We start from the raw sequence: 21,285 nt of genomic DNA on the forward strand, positions 1-21,285 counted from the left end.
TTTTATTATAAATTGTAACTTTTTAATTTTCAGAACTTATTGCAAATTTTGTTTCTTGCCTTACGAGGCAGAACCAAAAACAATACCTCACGATAACAAAAACAAATAATTAAATAAGTAACAAAATAATTAAAAAAAAAAAATTATGCTGACACATGGTATACGTCAAAGAACATGAATTTCCTCGACATCATCTACATACTTCAAAGTAAGAATTTCCCGACGTGACGTCAAAATTGCTAATTCATCGACGCATTGTGATGACATCGGGGTTAGTCTGATACTGACGTTGTTTACCCGTTGGAATTGTCTGCATCGAGGATACACCCATACTGATGTCGTCCATTTTGCGCGTCGGCTAAAGTTTCTCAAACGACATTTTACGGACGGAGGGTTTGACGTCGACATTACTTTGTCCGACACACTTTGAAATTTTGCAAACGTTTTACCATGTCGGGAATACCCTAGTTTCTTGAAGTGTACAAAATTTGCATAGGGATGAAATGAATCTAGCATGAGTTAAGAAAAGTAAACTAGAATGACAATGCACCAAAATGGTTACGATCAAAATCTTGAAGACAATAACATCTTGAGTTCTCCTCTAAAACATCAATATATTTGTCATCTAGCCTTTAACTAAAAATTAAAACCCTACCTAGATTATTAAAAGTGATTATCTTAATTATTTGGCAATCTAGTCATCCAAATATAAAAGTTACCTACATCATCAATATGTTAAAGAGTTAGCATAATTTTAACGACAAGGACCAACATGCTCTTTTTAAAAGTTAAGGGACTAAAATAGACGTTTTAAAATTTTCAAGAACCAAAATAAAACAAGATACAAAGTTTAGAGACCAAAATAAAATTTGCCAAATATCTAATTGAAATAAAGGGTTGAAACAGTGAAGTGAAACCAACTTTTCAAATGTGGGCGTGAAAGCATTTTGTTTTCCATCTAAATCATTAATTTGGGCACAATTATCAATCTATACTCCATATAAAAGTGGTTAATAGGGAGAAACATTTTTCTCTCCATATGTCCAATAGGATACATAGCTAATTTTCTACAACAACAACCAAAATACTGATCTCACAATGAAAGAAATAAGAACATTTGCAAGTTAAGCTAATGTAAATGTCAATGTTAACGGGAATTACATATACCATGTTAAAGAACCCTCAAGATTAGTTAGGAAGGCAATGACAAGACCTACCATAATAAATTATTGATTCACCCAGAAAAAACATAACATAGTATCAAACCCTGTAACGTCATTATTACCTCCAAATTGGGTCTTTACAAATTTAATTTTTAAGCCAACAATTGAGAAGAGTGTGAAGGTGTTAATATAATCCAAATTTACTAAAACCCATTAGTTTAATTTTTAAGTTGTTTGGTGATTTAAGTTATTTGGTGATGTTGCTGAGAAGGGAAGACCACATTGTTGGTCCGATCTTCCATTTTGACGTCTCTGGGTTCCGCTTTGTTTTCATTTTCGTCTTTTCGTCTTCTTCACTTCCGAAATGATGAGGAGAGAAAATTTGTCAAACTAAACTAAATTTTGTCCTCCTTAGTCCTTCAGATTTTTCTCTTCAAATATATTCGATTGTTTATATATACGTCTAGTTAAACGATAACAAATACTCTTCAACTTTCCTATTCATTTACAAAATTATCAGACTTTCAAAAGTTAGTAATGTTACACATCAACAAAATAATGTTTCAGATTTGCCTTTCCAATGGGATTTCTCTTAGATTTTGAAAAGAAACCAAAGCTTTATAACTGCTTGTCAATGATCTAAAATGAGCTAATGATTTAAATTTGACATAAATTTTATTAAATGAATATTTTTGAAACATTTGCGAACATCGAGAGGAATAGGAAATTTCATTGCATCACAAATTATATTTAATATATACCATCGTTTAGCATCTATGTCATCACTTTTTCAAATGTTGCAAATATGACAATATTTGAAAAACTCACGTAGTTACTTATCTATATATACACACATAAAGGGACAATGTAGGAGAATATTTTCGTTGGAAAAGTGTGAAAAATAGAACGTTTGACAAACTATTTACACTTCATATAAAAATAAAATGTAATTAGTTTTGTCTTTTATTAATTTTGACAAACTATTTACAAAAATCAAATGTAACTAACTTTGTTTTTTATTAATTTTGTTTTACAGAGAGTAATTAATTTATCAATTTTCTATTTAATTTTGACAAAATTCTTATTTGTTCCCTATCTCTATCTTTTTTTTACCATTCTAAATAAGACAATGCTCTTTGAATATAAGTGTACATTGAGTCTAATAGGTAGAATTGATTTATATTAATAAAACGAGAATGATAAGGGTGCTACTACGGAGGTGTCCACTCCCAATGCACCTTCCACTCATTTTGTGTATTTTTTAAAAAAGAATAGGTGGAATTGATTGTCTAATAGGTGCAATTGATATCAATGGAATACAACTCTTTAAGATGGGATAGAAATATTAGAACGTATGTGTTCTTTAAGTTCAAGAGACACTACCGATTTTAATGGGTTGCTAATATTCCATAATGGGTTGCTAATATTCCATTAGAGATTTATTTACAACATGTTAACAACGTCCATGGCATAGAGGAAAAACAATTTTATTAGAGAGAATTTCTCAAAATATAATACAACGCCACTAGATTAGAGAGTTTATATATTGCACTTCTCTAATCCCTGTGGTCAAATTTGTAAATAACTCGTAATTATAAATAAGCACATGTGCTCAATTATTGAAAACTAAAAAGCCTTTGAGACGTTGCGCCCAAACCTTGATAAGGGTGCGTCATCCTAGACCACGACTCATTTACCATGTATCATGACTTCTGTACTAGGTTGTTCACAGCAGTACTACACATCAAATTCAAGACATTCCAACAAGATCGGTCATATATGATCATCATGCCCATTTCTTTACACATCACCATTATAGGATATTAGAGCTAATCTCGTGCAACAGCCAAGATAGTGAGAAATAAAGAAATAGACATGCACATTTATAAGCTAATTATATTAACATTTATGGGATTCTAAAAGGGAAATAAGAGTTGTGAACTCCATTTTTGTTTGACCTAAACAGTTCGTGAGCCTTACCACGACTAAAGAACTCATCCTTAGACTTCATAACTTAACAATTATCAAAGCGAGCATTAATTATAACTAACCCTAAAACCCCACCATTTATAACTGTCGCCATCGAAGCTTTGAGATTTTCAAATATATCACTGTGGGATTTAGGAGTGTCGCTTTGAGGAAGGAAAAGTATTGGATTTTTAGGGTATAATACTGTAGTTGCTATACATTCCTTTAGTGATAAAACCAGAAAATTCATGTTCAAATTATGAAGATGAAATGACCTACAGAACTATTATTGGAGCCCTCCAATATCTTACCTTTACTCGACCAGACATCACCTTCTCAGTGAACAAATTGTCATAGTTCATGCACTCACCTGCCCATTGCCATCTCATAGCAACCAAAAGAGTACTAAGATACATTAGTGGGACCAATTCGAAAGGCATACTCTTCAAAGTTCCACTTGTCCATTTATAATAAATGCATTCTCAAATTCAAATTGTGCAGATGGGAAGACGATGCGAAGATGGGAAGACGACATTCTTGGTTTGGAATTCCATTTTGACCTCACACAAAGAACATGATAGTATTTTTCTATCAACTATATTCCTAAACTATAGAACCATGCAACATTGAACAAGAAATCCCATACACTTAACCACAAAAAAGAACAGCCAAATGCTGGAAGTTGCAGCTTTAATGTGACTTCTATACAATTTTTTTCAAGGTAGAGATGACATTAATTTTCACTTCAATAACTAGAGTGTCATTCAGAAGATATCCTCTCGCTGGTTCTTTGAGATCGCTCAATGACAAGAAGTTTGAAGCACCACATCCTTTGTCAGCTTCTATACCACCAAATCCAAACCAACAAATATCTGAAAAAAAAGAAAAGCCAACTTTATAAGTATGAGTTTGGTATAACTTTCAGAAAGTGGTTTTCAAGATCTAGATACCATTCAAAAGTAGTTCAAGATTTAAGTAAAAAGAACTGATTTCTGAACAAAATTCTATCATCCAAACCCCACGTGATATAGGAAAGCTTGGAAAATTTGCACAACAGAATGACAATTTAACAGTAAATAGCAGTCAATTACAAGTTTCTTTTATTGGTGGTACATCTTCAAGTTGACTCAATACAGCCATCTCATATTCCACATATACTTGAGCACCTTGTGGAAACTCTTTCAAATTGGTCAACATCAAGTACATGGAAAAGAAGCCTGGTTTCGCTTGCAAATCTCCGCTAGGGAACAATCGTATCTTCCTGAAAGATAGATGAATTATGCAAATATACATATGTTAAAGGAGAATGTAACAGTAACTATTCTGGAACATTTTTGAAGTATCTACATATAATCAAAGTGTAAATATTAGTCATCTCTCAATTTATCTAGAAGATTGTTAATAAGTATCTCAAAAGAAATGATCTAGGAACATCCTAACACTTCTTTAAGATCCCAGATATTCTATATAATTCATTTAGATAAGGAAAATCTCAAAGAACTATCCACAATAGTTTAGATCCAAAAAAAGTATAGAAAAAACCTATAGCTTAAGCTCAAGGATCTCATTCCTATAAATAGAAGTTTTATCTTCATTTGTGAGTCAAAAAAGAAAAGAAAGTGATACCAAAAGAAGAAAGAAAGAAAAGCTAGAGAGTTTAAGGTGAGGAAAAGTGAGCGAGTTACTTTACTTTCTTAAGAAAAGTTTCTTTCGTCCAAGTGTCTCTCTCTTCTTTTTATGTCAATTTCTTCAACATATATATACATAACTTTCTATATGCCAAAAACTATTGCAAAATCAAAAGTTAACATACCAACAGCAGTTCTCCACTGTAAAGGGATTACATTCCCTCAAAGATGAATCTAGTTTTGAAAAGTTGTTGAGTTTCCATGTATATTTGTAATTATTTGGCTGCTCGATCAAGGAAAAGACCTCCCCCTTCCCAACATCAGAATTCATGACAAAAATGTCAACTCCAAATACACAGCAATCATCAACCAAGAAACCATTTGAAGCATCCTTGAAAGTGTTAAGTGGAAGCAACTTTTCAATTCCCCATTCTGTCTTGGTTGCACTAAATCGTCTCATTTTCCCATCTGATCAATTCATCAATAACATGGCACAATAATACAAAGATCAAATAAACTATAATCTTTTATATTATCAGATAATGAATCACAATTGATAAGAATTTATTTCCAAAATGCAAACTCCTCCAATTAAAACAAACAAAACATCAAACAAAGCCTAAGAGAAGTTTGGTTACCTTGGACTGTCAAATATTTGCCTCTGAGAGTATCATAAACAAGAAAAGTAAACACTGCATTAACCTCTGAAGTAGTTGATAAAATGTTATCTCCAACCATTACCAAATACAGAGAAATGTGATCAGACACATCTCTTCTCTGATCTCCATTGGGATACAGGGCTAACTTCCTACAATAACAAATAAAAATATCCCTATCATCAACCCAATATGAGGATCCAAAAAGGTAGGGTTACAGGCCATTCAAAGTAAAAACATAAAAATGGGTAGGAACACCATTCATAACCGCCGGCATTGAACTTCTGGGATTCGAATCGCTGACGTGGGGAACAAGCAAGACCCTCCTTCAGTAATGAAAAAGATTGAATTTTAAGGATGTAATGGACTGGTTTTTCATATCTTGAGGATGTCACAACTGCAAGAAGATTGAAAAGAATCATCCAAGAAATGTTGATTGTAGAAGGAGTTGAAGTATTTGAAAACTGTTGAAATGAAAGTTGAAGAAAGGAAGAGAGAGTGAAAGAATGTAATACCAGAAGCAGAAGCAGAATCGTCGTGGCCATGGGATTTTGGGAAGACGTTGATGTTTTTGTTCTTCCTTCTTCCCTTTCCCATTGTCCCGTTTCTTCGTCACTAAAGAAAATGGAGCGACCAAAGTGGCAAACCCAAGTCCCTCTCATGCGCTCTAAATTTGAATTCTATATTTTATATTATCCTAAAGTCAATTTTGTTTTCATTTGTTATTAAAAATAAATAAATAAACATCAATCCACATCTCTAAATTCTTTAAATTAATAATACTATCAAAGTTCTAAATTTTGTAGGCTGACAGAAACTAGTAATTATATTAGTTTAACTTTTACTCTTTCATAAATATATGAATTGTTTTTTGAACAAGATACTACGTGTAGATATATTGATTTACCTCAATTTAAATGTTAAATTTTTATAAATATACTAATTTAAACTTTCAACTTTCCATATATATATAAAAGCATATATAATTTGGTGGTTTAAATCGAATTAGTTACGAAAGTTTGAAGTAGATTTAAATTCATAAAAAAGGTCCTTGGTTTAAGTTTAAATTGAGATAATAAAAAAAATTCAAATTTTAAATTATATCATTTCCAAATTTTAGGGGTATATATAAAATTGATAAAAACATAAAATATATAAAAAAAAATTGCAATTGAAAATTTAGATATCTGTTGGATAGAAAATGGATATATTAAAACCTAATTAGATAGACCTACCAATGGAATTTCAATTTAAAAATGGTTTATGCATGGCTTTTACTCATGCATAAAACTTCTTTATTAACAAGGATTAATGGAATTACAAAAGAAATGCACAACAACTGAGTTTGTAGTTATTATAGTTTGTATTTAGGATGCAAACTATTATAGTCAAAATGATTTTAATAGTCTATTTTAAAGGTGATGATTATTTAATTAGAAGGCATATTCGCCTGAAACATGGAGTTATGAATGGATGAATGAATTTACCTTCTTGAAGTATGTAAAGTCTGAGAGAAATTTTGCAGAGCATCTCTCCAAAGACCTAACAAGGAGAATAATTATAGGGTTTTCACACGTCCATAGCCCTTTATTTGGACGGTCTATTGTGATAGATTTGATGGTCCATAACCCTTTTCTAAGTGGTCTATTGCGATAGACTTGATGGTCCATAACCCTTTTCTGGGAGGTCTACTGGAATGGACTTGATGGTCCATAGCCACAGGTGGGTAATCCTTAAATGAATTTGATGGATGAAATTAAAACCTTTGAAAAATTCATAGCCCTTCGTTGGGTGGGTATGGAGTTGATGGATAACTGTAAAATCTTCATATAGCTTAGTTTCGAGTGGTTTGTCTTTGACAAACTTGATGAAGTTGGTCTTGATATGGACTAGATTTGAAGTCTTTCATAGCGTAGTTTTGAGTGGTCTATTGTGATAGACTTGATGAAGTAACAAACATGATCGTGAAGGTGTGGATGTCTTCTACGAAAAAGTTTAAGGATATTTTGTAGAGCTTTCACGTTGTTCGAGGTTCTATGTGCATGACCTTAAATAGCACAATTTTGAGTGGTCTATTTTAATAAAAATTATTGCGAAATCAATAAAAATTTAAGAAGTAAAACGTGTTGTGGGAGTCTCAACTGTGTTGGATCGGTATGGCAACCCTAGAGGGGGGTAAATAGGGTTTAAAATAAACTTTTTGACAAATAAAAAGTAAATTCAACTAATTAGATATTTTTTAAAATTAAATAAAGAACTTTGTAAACTTTGTTAAATAACAAGATTGATAAAAAGATATGAATGAAAGTATGCAATTGAACTCAACCAATAAGAATATCTAAATAAAATTAAATTAAAAAATAATTAGAAAAGAGTTAGAGAAGAAGAGACCGTAATTTTATAGTGGTTCAGTTAAACTCAACCTACATTCATTTTTCCAAGCACATCTTGGGATTTTGATTGAAAATCTTCTTTTGACTATTTCCACGGATTTGAGTCAAACCGATTCTTGCTCTTTTTTTGGGTTCAAGAGCAAACCCGATCCTTTCCACGAGTTAGGACCCAACCGTTACAATATATTGAAGTTTTTAAATCACACAAAAGAAAACTTTCTAAAAGAGTGAGTATACAATTTGAAGCTCACAAACTTAATTCTCACAATACAATAAGAATCTCTCAAGAATAAGATGAAAATAATAAAAATTGGAAGTTTTAGAGAGAATAACAATGTTGGCTTTGAGGATTGTAAAGTTTTAATAATCTTGTCTCTTTAAAATTTGAAAAAAGTGAAGTATTTAAAAAGAGAGGAAAGATAAATTCAAAATCATTTTGGGTCATTAGATGTAAGGAAAAGAGAAATGAATGGTTGAGATTTAAACTCAATTAGCAACACAATAAAACAACTAATATAACATAACCAATAAAACAACTTCACCATCTTTTAAAAATACTTTGTTAAAAAAAAAACCAATAAAACAACTTCACCATCTTTTAAAAAAACTAGTTGTTAGACAAAAAAAAAAAAAAAAAAAATTAAAGTCATTTTCTTTTTAAATTCATTTTCTTTATAAAAGCTAATATAACATAACCAAAAGCCACATTTGTTACTCCTCCATTGCTCCAAGTGGCTTTCATAGGCAACTATTGTTATAGTTACCTTATTAAAAAGAGTTAATATTTTTTTTGCAAGGTGACTAACTATCAAAACTAATATTACATATATGATTGGTCGTACAACCCAACTTTCAATCAACATAACAATTAACTCATTTACTTAAACAAAAGCACTATGTTGTTTTGTTTCTACTGAAAACCACATTCAATAAACACTACAATAGTTTGGGTTTAGATGTCAATTGACATTTTGTAAATGATGATTGATCATCAATACGATGTCAGTTTCTAAAAAACGAGTCTATTTTCTCGGTTTTGTTTCACGTGAACGAGAAATTAATAATAGAGGGTGGGCAAAAACAACCATCAAAAGCACTGTTAAGATGGAGGTTGAGAACTGTATGAAAGCTTTAAAAAAATTCCTAAAATATAAGTAAAATCGTGGAAAATACGTAGTTTAATGGCGGTTTTGATCTGTCATTGAAAGAGGTTTTTTATTTTTTTTTAAATTTATTTAAATATCAAAATGGGGTCATTTTGAGGATATAAAGCAAAATTAATCTCCGAAAAGTAAAAAGCCTTCTTCTTAGAAGTCGTTTATGCGTCGTTCAACCCCTAGTTTTGTAACTTTGATGGAAAGTTTTGATGCGATATCTGTCCGACCCTGTTCCAAACTATCCCTCTAAATCTAGATCAAGACATTAAAATGCTTTCTGAATATGTTTCTTCTGAAAATAAAAGACTAGCAAAACACATTTTATAAAGTTCTGTAAAAACTTCGGCAAAGCTTCCCTAAAAAATTGGATAAACCACACCGGCAAGAAAACTTTTTTAACACTACTCCCCAACATATTTCATCAGAGTCGATATCATAGAATTTTGAACACTTCATAACACTTAGTAACAGAAATCATGCAAGTACTTTTAGTTTACAAACCATTCGCGACTAAGGCTATCCACTAATTAATTACAAGCCAAAACTATACTAACAAAATACATGTAAGAATGTGAAATCTAATAATATGCTGGTCGCAAAATCTCAATTCTCATAGGCAGTTGGAACCTCAAACGTTGCCTGAAAAAAAATCAAACAATTAGTACCAAACCCAGTGAGTGGTTAGTTGATCAAAACGTGTTTAAATTAATAAACACATGTATTTCTGCCATGGAAGATTCTTGAAGGCGTCTGTGTAGGAACATGAAAAGTAAAATCCAAGACTTATGTTCTTGTGAGCTATATTAATATGCATGATATGAAAGAATTAAGTTATTTTTTTATTTATTGTTTTGGTTATTTATTTTTTTAATTATCTCCAAAATTTTAGCAAGCACCAAGTTAGTGGGTTACTAATTTTTGCTTTCATATTAGACTATAAATATTAGTCCATTAAATTGAATAAAGGTAAGAAGTTTCATTTATTTTCTCTCCCTCTTGACAATATATCTTACAAAGTATTCATCTTTCTTTCCTGATATATTTTACAAATAGTTTGGTTTAAAAACAATAACTCTAAGCTTTAAATTTGAATCTCTTAAAATGATGGAAGAGGAAACAATTGTTGAATTAAATGGTGAGCTAAAATATGGAAGAGGAAACAAATGTTGTGACAAACAATTGAGGAAACATTTGCCATGGGAGAAAAGATTGTTGAATCAAAACTTGTTAGAAAAGTTTGATGGTCTCTACCCGGGCGTTTTGATATGCAACTTTACTGCAATAGAAGAAGCTCATGAATTTGTGTGGATCTTTTGCACACCTTCGAGGTGTTTATTACTGACAGAGGAGACAAAAAGCGCAAAGAGGCAGTCTTTCACCCCATAAATATTGAAAAACCTTCTATCAAGAAAGAAAAGTGCTGATGAAAATTTGATTGAATATATAGCCATGCTAACAAAGTAATTTTCTAAAGTTGTTACGCAATTTAATAAGCGATCAAACAATTATGGAAATTAGAAAGCAAAGATTGGAACAACTTTTCATGTAAAAGAAAAGACATCGATAAAAGTTCAAATAATACTAAAACTGACAAAATTTCAAAAGCGTGTGTGGTGTTGTGTCGTTCTGTATGAGTTTCTTTGGTGGTGTTGCTCCAAGTCACTTTGCAGCTCAATTTTGATGCTATAATTTGTGTTATCGTTATTAATGGTTTCGAGACAGTTTCTTGACAAAGGCCAGCTTGGGTAAAACATTTACGAACTTTTTTAAGAATGAATTTACAGATTTGATTAAGGGGTCTGAAAGTTGAAATTTGTTTTGGGTCCATGCTTTAGAATTTCAAAAGCGTTCGGTAAGCCAAAGGAAAGGATATATGGATATAAATTGAGTTTCAACCTCCTAGAATTCCTTTGAGACAGACAAAATGTAATGAAACTTTAAGGCACGCTAAGAAAACTTCATGTGATGGTATGTCTTGTTTATGACTGAAAATTTATAAGAACGTGCTATAAAGTTATAAGTTACTATGATATGATTATATAATGTGAGACCCCTTATTGCACGTTACGTATAAGTTAGTGGCAACTACCCTCTCCTACACATAGCTATGTACACACTAGATTTGTGTTCTTTCAGGTCAGCTAGATTTGTGTGCCTAATGGGCAACTAGTTGTGGTTTTAAAATTGCATGCATAGAAGCAATGACCATGGTTAGGGACCTAAAAAGATCGAGTTGTTACATGAAAGATCTTTGGTTCATAATTGTACAGATATCTCTAACTTGCAAAGAAGGCGATAGAAAACTAGGTGTGCAATTTAATGTTATGTTGGCTCCTTCGTATTTTGTAGCTGGTCTTTCTTGTTTTCTATCTACACTTGATTATATCTTCCTGTGGGCTCATTATTGAAGAGTAGACAATATGCTTAAAATGATATTCTGCTTTGGAAATATTATGGAAAGTGTACCCTTAGTTCTCCCTTCTCTTGAAAGATACTGCCAAGTTGCACCAACGTGGTTTAAGATAAACCATGGAATCATCACTTGGATTTAGCAGCTTCACTATTTCCCTTTATTGTTTCCATTAAAGTTGAAGAAAGGGAGATGCATCATGCTTGCAGAACTTATGAAGAAAAGGTTATCCATAAGTAATTTTTTTAACTGCCAAAATGATCGTGATGATTAAGTATCCTATTAGAGTTTAACACTATTGTTTTTGGTTTAATTTTACAGTAGTATTATGGTTTTGATGGTAATTGAAGAGAGTTTCTCGATATTGACATAAATAAAATTTTCAACAGTTTATCTTTTTGTAGTTTTTGTTTTCCCTCGAAAATATGTTACTTCCTATATTATTCTGTTGATGATGATCTCTTTTTTTGTTCCACCTAGGTTGACTTGGATTTATTTACCTTCACTGTTTCACACATCCCGCATCACACATCCCACATCATGATATATAGATTAAAGAAGTATTTTAAATAATGAAACAATATTTTCACTAAACAATTAACATCTTTAATTTGAACATGAATTTTAATTAATTAGTTTTGATATATGCTCATTGAGTGTAATGAGAATGATTAAAATCCACCGTTTAAGAGGTTGTTAAATAAATATCTTTATGTGTCATCTTTGCGTTTGGTGCAAATACAATATCTATATACCTATTTACAGTCAATTGCCCATATTATATTAGCTTAACCTAAAGTTGATGGCTTACAACAGGAAGCGAAATGTGAAAAATGAAAAGTAGAATCCTATGGGATCGGGAAAAAAGAACACAATTTTGTTAATTGCGATAACTAATAGTTGTAGTTCGGTAAAAGGTTATTTAAGGATAAGGTCAACTAGAATTCTACAATTTCAGAGGATGCAACTCATATCGAAAAACTATTGTCAGTCCTTTTTCTATGTTTAAAATTGATCAACAAGCTTGAACACAAATATAGATAGGGAATAACTCTCACCTTGTCACTGTGTATTCTATATAAATAAACACATCGATCCAGGAAACAAATAAACCAAGGACATAAGTTGTGGGATCAAAGATGTTTAAGCTTCAATGGCTTGTTGCAACTCTGGCTTGCTTGACTTTTTGCCTAGGAGATAATGTTTCATATGATTCAAATGCGATAATTATCAACGGAGAACGACGTATTATCTTCTCAGGCTCAATTCATTATCCACGCAGCACTGAAGCAATGTGGCCTGATCTTATTCAAAAAGCTAAAGATGGTGGACTTGATGCAATTGAGACATACATTTTTTGGGAATCGTCACGAGCCACAACGACGAAAATATGATTTCTCTGGACGTTTAGATTTTATTAAATTCTTCCAGCTTATCCAAGACGCTGGACTTTATGTTGTCATGAGGATTGGTCCTTACGTGTGTGCCGAGTGGAACTACGGAGGCTTTCCAGTGTGGTTGCACAATATGCCAGGAATCCAACTACGAACTAACAATCAAGTTTACAAGAATGAAATGCAAACTTTCACGACAAAGATAGTAAATATGTGTAAACAAGCCAATCTCTTTGCTTCACAAGGAGGGCCAATAATATTAGCTCAAATCGAGAATGAGTATGGAAATGTGATGACACCAGCTTATGGAGATGCAGGAAAAGCATACATCAATTGGTGTGCTCAAATGGCCGAATCTCTCAATATTGGCGTTCCATGGATCATGTGCCAACAAAGTGATGCCCCACAACCTATGATTAATACATGCAATGGATTCTATTGTGATAACTTTACTCCAAACAATCCTAAGAGCCCAAAAATGTTCACTGAAAATTGGGTGGGATGGTTCAAGAAATGGGGCGACAAAGACCCTTATAGAACTGCAGAAGATGTAGCATTTTCTGTGGCAAGATTTTTTCAATCTGGTGGTGTCTTCAACAATTATTACATGTATCATGGAGGCACCAACTTTGGAAGGACATCGGGAGGTCCATTCATCACTACATCTTACGACTACAACGCCCCACTTGATGAGTATGGGAACTTGAATCAACCTAAATGGGGGCATCTCAAACAACTCCATGCATCAATCAAGTTAGGAGAGAAGATTCTCACTAACAGCACACACTCAAACCAAAACTTTGGTAGCTCTGTAACTTTAACGAAATTCTTTAACCCAACAACAGGGGAGAGGTTTTGCTTTTTAAGCAACACAGATGGAAAGAATGATGCCACCATAGATCTACAAGCAGATGGAAAATATTTTGTACCAGCTTGGTCTGTGAGCATTCTTGATGGTTGCAACAAGGAGGTTTACAACACTGCAAAAGTAAATTCTCAGACATCTATGTTCGTGAAGGAGCAAAATGAGAAGGAAAATGCACAACTGTCATGGGCTTGGGCTCCAGAACCTATGAAAGACACACTGCAAGGAAATGGTAAATTTGCGGCAAACCTTCTTTTGGAACAAAAAAGGGTCACAGTTGATTTCAGCGATTACTTCTGGTACATGACGAAGGTTGACACTAACGGAACATCTTCACTTCAAAATGTGACTCTCCAAGTAAATACAAAGGGTCATGTGCTTCATGCTTTCGTCAATAAAAGATACATTGGGTCGAAATGGGGGAGTAATGGCCAGAGTTTTGTGTTTGAGAAACCCATTCTACTAAAATCGGGAATCAACACAATAACTCTTTTGAGTGCCACAGTTGGGTTGAAGAATTACGACGCATTTTATGATATGGTGCCAACGGGAATCGATGGAGGTCCCATCTATCTAATTGGAGATGGAAATGTGACAACTGATTTGTCATCAAATTTATGGTCTTATAAGGTTGGATTAAATGGAGAAATGAAGCAAATTTACAACCCGATGTTCTCACAAGAGAACAAATTGGATTGCACTAAATAAGAAATCTATTGGAAGGCGAATGACATGGTACAAGACTAGCTTTAAGACGCCTGCTGGAATTGACCCAGTAGTCTTGGACATGCAAGGAATGGGAAAAGGCCAAGCTTGGGTAAACGGGCAAAGCATAGGCCGATTTTGGCCATCTTTCATTGCTGGCAATGATAGTTGCAGTGCAACATGTGACTACAGAGGTGCATACAACCCTAGCAAATGTGTGGAAAACTGTGGAAATCCTTCTCAAAGATGGTATCATGTTCCAAGATCATTTCTTTCAAGCAACACAAACACATTGATTTTATTTGAAGAAATTGGTGGAAATCCACAATACGTGTCAGTTCAAACAATCACAATAGGAACTATATGTGGAAATGCTAATGAAGGAAGCACCTTAGAGTTGTCTTGTCAGGGAGGACATGTCATCTCTGAAATCCAATTTGCTAGCTACGGAAATCCAGAGGGAAAATGTGGTTCGTTTAAGAAAGGTTCATGGGATGTGACAAACAGTGCTCTTTTTGTGGAAAAAGCTTGCATTGGCATGGAAAGTTGTTCAATTGATGTATCTGCAAAGTCATTTGGATTAGGCGATGCTACAAATTTATCTGCAAGATTGGCAGTTCAAGCACTATGTGCACAAAATTGATTAATAATTGGTGTAATATATATTGATTAATATTAACTTTTTTTTTTTAACAAACTATGTTGTTTTATTTCCTTCATTTTCGTAGTATATGGTTTCTTAATCACAAACGTATAAGAAACGACAAACACCTTGTGGTCTATTAATGACAGACCATACTGAAAATATTGGTCTATCACTGATAGTCGTCTCGAATGGAGTCTGTCACTAAACTTTGCTATATTTGAAATTTTTTAAAAACGTTGTTATTATTCATAATTAAATATATATAGCTATTCATGCCAAAACCCCCTTCGAAGGAAAATAGAGGAATAAATATTATGAATCTTTGGTTGTAGAGAGAAACCCCTCGCCGGGACATCATCTTGCTCACTTTCCCCAACCCTCTGGACGGCCAACCACTGAACGCAAACTTTATCGCTGCCAGCCACATCAGGACGCTGCTTCGTTGCCGGTATGGCCAGCCCATCGTCAGTTTTTTCTCTGTCACTCGAGACCTCACCACATCCGCACGCCATAACCAGCCACCAATCGCCTCCAGCCGTCGTTTACCTCTGCCAGTCACCGATATATCGGGTCACTGTCCGTCGCTCCTTTTCTCCCTTCAGGAGTTTTCTTCTCTCATGTGTGCAGAAGGGAAACCCACACAGTTGCCATCGCAATATTACGTCGACTGCGTCTAGCTACCGTGACCCACAGCAGCGAACGAGTTTTATTTGAGTAATCCACTCTGTTTTGGTGTTGGAATTGAAGGGCAGGAAATTTTTTTAACCTTATTTAGCAGGGTTGTGTCGTTCTGTATGAGTTTCTTTGGTGGTGTTGCTCCAAGTCACTTTGCAGCTCAATTTTGATGCTATAATTTGTGTTATCGTTATTAATGGTTTCGAGACAGTTTCTTGACAAAGGCCAGCTTGGGTAAAACATTTACGAACTTTTTTAAGAATGAATTTACAGATTTGATTAAGGGGTCTGAAAGTTGAAATTTGTTTTGGGTCCATGCTTTAGAATTTCAAAAGCGTTCGGTAAGCCAAAGGAAAGGATATATGGATATAAATTGAGTTTCAACCTCCTAGAATTCCTTTGAGACAGACAAAATGTAATGAAACTTTAAGGCACGCTAAGAAAACTTCATGTGATGGTATGTCTTGTTTATGACTGAAAATTTATAAGAACGTGCTATAAAGTTATAAGTTACTATGATATGATTATATAATGTGAGACCCCTTATTGCACGTTGCGTATAAGTTAGTGGCAACTACTCTCTCCTACACATAGCTATGTACACACTAGATTTGTGTTCTTTCAGGTCAGCTAGATTTGTGTGCCTAATGGGCAACTAGTTGTGGTTTTAAAATTGCATGCATAGAAGCAATGACCATGGTTAGGGACCTAAAAAGATCGAGTTGTTACATGAAAGATCTTTGGTTCATAATTGTACAGATATCTCTAACTTGCAAAGAAGGCGATAGAAAACTAGGTGTGCAATTTAATGTTATGTTGGCTCCTTCGTATTTTGTAGCTGGTCTTTCTTGTTTTCTATCTACACTTGATTATATCTTCCTGTGGGCTCATTATTGAAGAGTAGACAATATGCTTAAAATGATATTCTGCTTTGGAAATATTATGGAAAGTGTACCCTTAGTTCTCCCTTCTCTTGAAAGATACTGCCAAGTTGCACCAACGTGGTTTAAGATAAACCATGGAATCATCGCTGCCAGCCACATCAGGACGCTGCTCCATTGCCGGTATGGCCAGCCCATCGTCAGGTTTTTTCTCTCTCACTCGAGACCTCGCCACATCCGCACGCCATAATAAAACTTACTATTTCATTTATAGATATCCACTATAACTTAATCTTAATCTTGAGCTAACTATAAACTTCTGTTCAAACAAAATTATCCTTAAATCTGCATATGTGAGGGCAGCTCAATGGCTCTAGTCCAATAAGCCTCTCATTTTAGGGGTAAGATCGGGTGGATAGTTAATGATATAAGGTGCAAGACGGAATTTTCTCCTACCTGCTCAAGGGATAGTAGATAGGTTGTTCTTTTAAGGACTGAATCCAAGTTTGGAACAAGTGGACCCACCCTCTCATTGGCCTGAGAAGGATTCGGTTTAAAGTTGGATGTTAAACCAATTGTTCAATAGTCGATCAGTGGGACTTAAAGAGCAAGTTGTAGACTCGAAGGTAAGACAATACTTTGACCCAACCAAAATTACGAGCAACCTGTGAAAGATTAACTTACTTATCATGGTTATATCACATGAACACAAATATATCTATATTGAAGAGTGTGCAACTACGGAAATTTAGTGAAATGACTTGTTAGTTAACGAACGTTGATTAACTCGGTCTAAAAGAGTTTAGCCAGTTAATCTCGGATCGTTGAAGCCCACGATCTATAGGTCCATTAAGTTCCCCCGCTAGATCACAAGAAATCAACTTAGAACATTATGATGAAATAATTTGAATTGTTCGAATTAGGTAAAGAGAGAGAAACTAACAAATATATTTGATATAGTCATCGATTATAAACTTAAGATAGAGCTTCATGTTTAAATATGATTTAAATTAAAAATATGAATATGAATTCATATTCGGAAGCTCAAAATTGATGGAAATGGTAAAAGTTGTGAAAAGTCAAAATGTTGACTTGATTTTGAAAAGTTAAACTTTAACCGACTTTATATTCAAATGTTATTTGAATTTCAGATATATGAATGTGGATTCATGCTCGGGAGGTTGAACTTAGTCAAGATGAAAAAAATGGTAAAAAGTCAAAATGTTGACCTTAGAATTCATGAAGAGAATACAAGAGAAGAAAAGCTTCAAAGGTAAGTTTTTCTATTAACCCCATCTTTGTTTATATTAGGGTTATTGTGTCATGTTGATTACTAAATTTTGTTTAGTTGCAATTAGAGTAAAGTTTGTTTCTTTTTTCCATTGCACATGTCTACCCTTTCCATCACTTTTTTCTAACGACAGAGTATATTCCTTTCTTTCAATTTGGTTGTAACGCATGAGCAACTTTAAGAAAGACATATTGGGTTGGTGTAAAGCAGCATATGATCAGGTAGTTTAGTAGTATCTGGAAGGTGAAAAGGATGGGTAATATATTGATGAGGAGGTGGGGAAGGTTGAGTAAGAGATTTAAGAATCTGAAGAGTTGGATTTTGAAGGGATTGAACGAAGTAAATGAGGCTAGAAGGAATTAATGAAGGGCTGTTGGAGTTGGACAAATGTCATCATAGTGTAATCATGGACAGTGATAAGAGGGGAAGGGTGGAAGGTGGAAAGAGTTCTTCTCTCTCATCTCTAATCAGCTAGACTATATACTCGAATTTGATTCATTTTTATATTTTTACGTAATGTTCATGTTTATTGAAGATAACCTTGAGACATTAGTTTATTGGATTCAAAATTATAATATTCAATTTTCACTACTAAGTTCCACAACGACAACTTTATTTAACTTATATATTTTTAACAAAATTCTCCAAGAGGAAAATAAAAATTAATATTTAAAATAACTAAATTTTAAAAGACACACTAATTAATTATTGTAAAATAATCTCAAATTTTCACTTTCATTTTCCACATGTTTTTCTGCAATGGTACTTTAAATCAAAATTCTTCCAAAATGTGTTGTACAAAAGTCTTATTTAAAAAATTCACTTTACGTAATTCTACTAAGATTTAAAACCTTACAAACTACGTGTTATTAAAGTAGTATATATATAAAAGCAATTAACATGGAATATTAGTTATTATATCGAAATAGAGCTAATTCAACTATCTTCTTATATCGAAATACTGCTATCTCATATTCAGCGTAAGCTTTAAAACCTTGTGGAAGCATCCCGAAACTATCAAGCTTTAAGTACAATGACATCGTCTTGCCATTCAAGTACCCACTAGGATATAGCCATATTTTCCTAAAACGTTGGATATGTAAATATAAAATAATGCAAACACACATTTTTTCAGAATAACACGATTATAAATAGTTCCATACCAAGAGTAGCTCTCCACAGTAAAAGAATCGAATTCATATAAGTTTTTAGTTAGTTGTTAAAAGTTCTTGACTTTCCAATGTAAATTTGTAGGTTTTTGGTTCCTTACTTAAAGGAAATGACCTCCCCATTTCCATCCTTGGATTTCATTAAAATAACATCAACTCCAAATGCACAACAATCATCAACCAACAATCCATTTGAAGCGTCATTAAAAGTATCAAGAGACAATAACTTTTCAAACCCCCACTCTTTCTTCACGGCATGAAAACGTCTTACTTTCCCATCTGAATTATTTAGCTATTATTAATACACAAAATAATTAAATATCAAAGAAACCCATTAGAGTGTGACCAATCTTTTTTCATCCTATTCTTATCAATGAGCAATGAGAAATGAGAAATGTAATTAACTAATTAGATATATGATAGGGAAAACCTACCAGTTATAACCCCAACATTGAAGATCTGAGATTCATATCTATCACAATCAGAAGCAGCAACTGCGGCTTTCAGCAACCAAAAGGATTGGATTTGTAAAGTATAACGAAGGGGTTTTTCAACTCTTGTAGATCTTACAACTGCATGCCAAATATATATATATATATATATATTAACTCAACAAAAAATAAAATAGTAATGTAATATATATTTGTTTATTTATATGTGTGTTTGTATATGAAATTGAAAGATCTAGAAATTAAGAAAATGTCTATATATGTATATACATACCAGCACTACAATCATTCTTTCTTTCAGTTTTCATATCTGATAATATATCTACCCGTTTATTCCTGAGTAGTATAAGAAAGAAAAGTCGATGCATGCGATCTTATACTCTTCAAATTACATTATGTGATCTCTTCCTCTTCCTTTTTCTTCTTTATCTATTCATTGTCTTTTCCTATTCTCCTCCTACCTTTTTAAATCCCACAGTTGTCTCTTCGTAAATTGAAAAAATGTAAAATTGAAAAATTAAATTATAAATTAGTAGCTATAATCACACGCACCCTTTCAATAAACTACATTGAATGAACTATGTCTGTTTACAACCCCTAAACTCTGAACTTCTTGTACCAAAGCATATTGAAAATAATTAATGATACTGAGAAAATACACTCAGTTATAAGTGTACCAAACTGTAACAGATACATTTCTTTGATTTTTTGTTGAGAATGCAAGCCTGGTTGCAAAGGGAGTTTATGACATTTTCTGGGGATACAGACCTTCCATAACTTCTTGGATTTATCAGCATAATATCGTGGGCATGATGGTCACGATCATTATGGACAAATATATTAGCTAAGAGGTATTATACCAAGCCCATGGTTTACACTTTTTTTTCTGTCTAATTTAATCTACAAAGTTTGTCATCCAACTTACAAACACCCACTTCTAGTAACCCCGTTGGCCAACTTCGGGCTCTACCTGATATAGCGACCACACAGCCAACCAACCTTTGATCCCAACTTGTGACAATCTTATTAGCGAACACCACCAACCAACCTTGAAAATTCTTAATAAAGATTACACTTTTAGTGTATAATAACAGAGCAAGCTCCCACTGAATGAGACATCACCATGTAAACAGAGACTGTCAGGCTTTCCTTCACTTTTACAAACTCTTCACACCCTTTCTCCTTTTCTTTCTAAAGAACTTCCCAAGATAAAAGCAAGACCTTGTGTACCATTAACTCACCAAGGTTCCAAAGATATGCACCACATCTCTATCAACAATCTTCAATAGTAATCACACAGTACAAAAGAACACACACATCAGCAACCACACAACCCTACACATAAAAGCCCATAATTAACCCGCCCGCCACACAACCAAACCGAGAAAAACTACCAGTAGAATCCAAACAAACCAAAACCTTAGTTAGAATAAATAAATAGCTAACCAAATAAATAAATAAAAGAAATTGGAGCAACAGAACATAACAAACTTCCCCTTTTTTAGAACAATTTCTTTTATTTATCTAAGCAAGCAAACCCATCAACCACATACCAGCCAACTACCAACCAAACAAAAACAACACAAATTCAAAGCAGCCTAAGACAAGATACTACCCCTTGCTTGTTAGAAAAATAAACTCAGGACAACAGAGTCTGACTAGATGAACCATTCCCATCTAACGGAAGAAGCACAGTTATGAGATACTGAAGCAACGAATCAACATGCAGTGTGCTACTCAGTCAAACTGTGAATCACAGTACCCAGAGACTAGATGACACCTCTAAAATCGCATGACTCAGTGGAGAGAAGATGAAGAATACTAGAGGTCAAAGC

The 21,285-nt window shown here is 33.4% G+C and overlaps 1 protein-coding gene and 1 pseudogene across 1 annotated transcript; one reads left to right on the forward strand and one right to left on the reverse strand.

The window, feature by feature from the left end:
• Positions 1-3,662: 3,662 nt before the first annotated feature.
• On the reverse strand, positions 3,663-5,562 carry LOC105435677 (MATH domain and coiled-coil domain-containing protein At3g58340). The gene is made up of 4 exons (XM_031886353.1): positions 5,398-5,562; positions 4,945-5,227; positions 4,223-4,392; positions 3,663-4,003 (listed from the first exon to the last, which is right to left on the reverse strand). Exons 1-4 carry the CDS (start codon positions 5,495-5,497, stop codon positions 3,834-3,836), a joined length of 723 nt encoding a protein of 240 aa, XP_031742213.1. The 5' UTR covers positions 5,498-5,562; the 3' UTR covers positions 3,663-3,833.
• Positions 5,563-12,514: 6,952 nt separating this feature from the next.
• Positions 12,515-14,982, forward strand: LOC116403934 (annotated as a pseudogene).
• Positions 14,983-21,285: the final 6,303 nt, after the last annotated feature.

Source organism: Cucumis sativus, chromosome 5 (assembly GCF_000004075.3).
Source record: "Cucumis sativus cultivar 9930 chromosome 5, Cucumber_9930_V3, whole genome shotgun sequence".
Taxonomy (NCBI): Eukaryota; Viridiplantae; Streptophyta; class Magnoliopsida; order Cucurbitales; family Cucurbitaceae; genus Cucumis; species Cucumis sativus.

Coding starts and splice junctions, on each gene's coding strand:
- LOC105435677 (XM_031886353.1), bottom strand. CDS start 5,497: ATGGTTGGAGATAACATTTTATCAACTACTTCAGAGGTTAATGCAGTG. Junction 5,228..5,397: donor CAAATATTTGACAGTCCAAG/GTAACCAAACTT, acceptor TGAATTGATCAG/ATGGGAAAATGAGACGATTT. Junction 4,004..4,222: donor ACCACCAATAAAAGAAACTT/GTAATTGACTGC, acceptor CTTTTTTTTCAG/ATATTTGTTGGTTTGGATTT.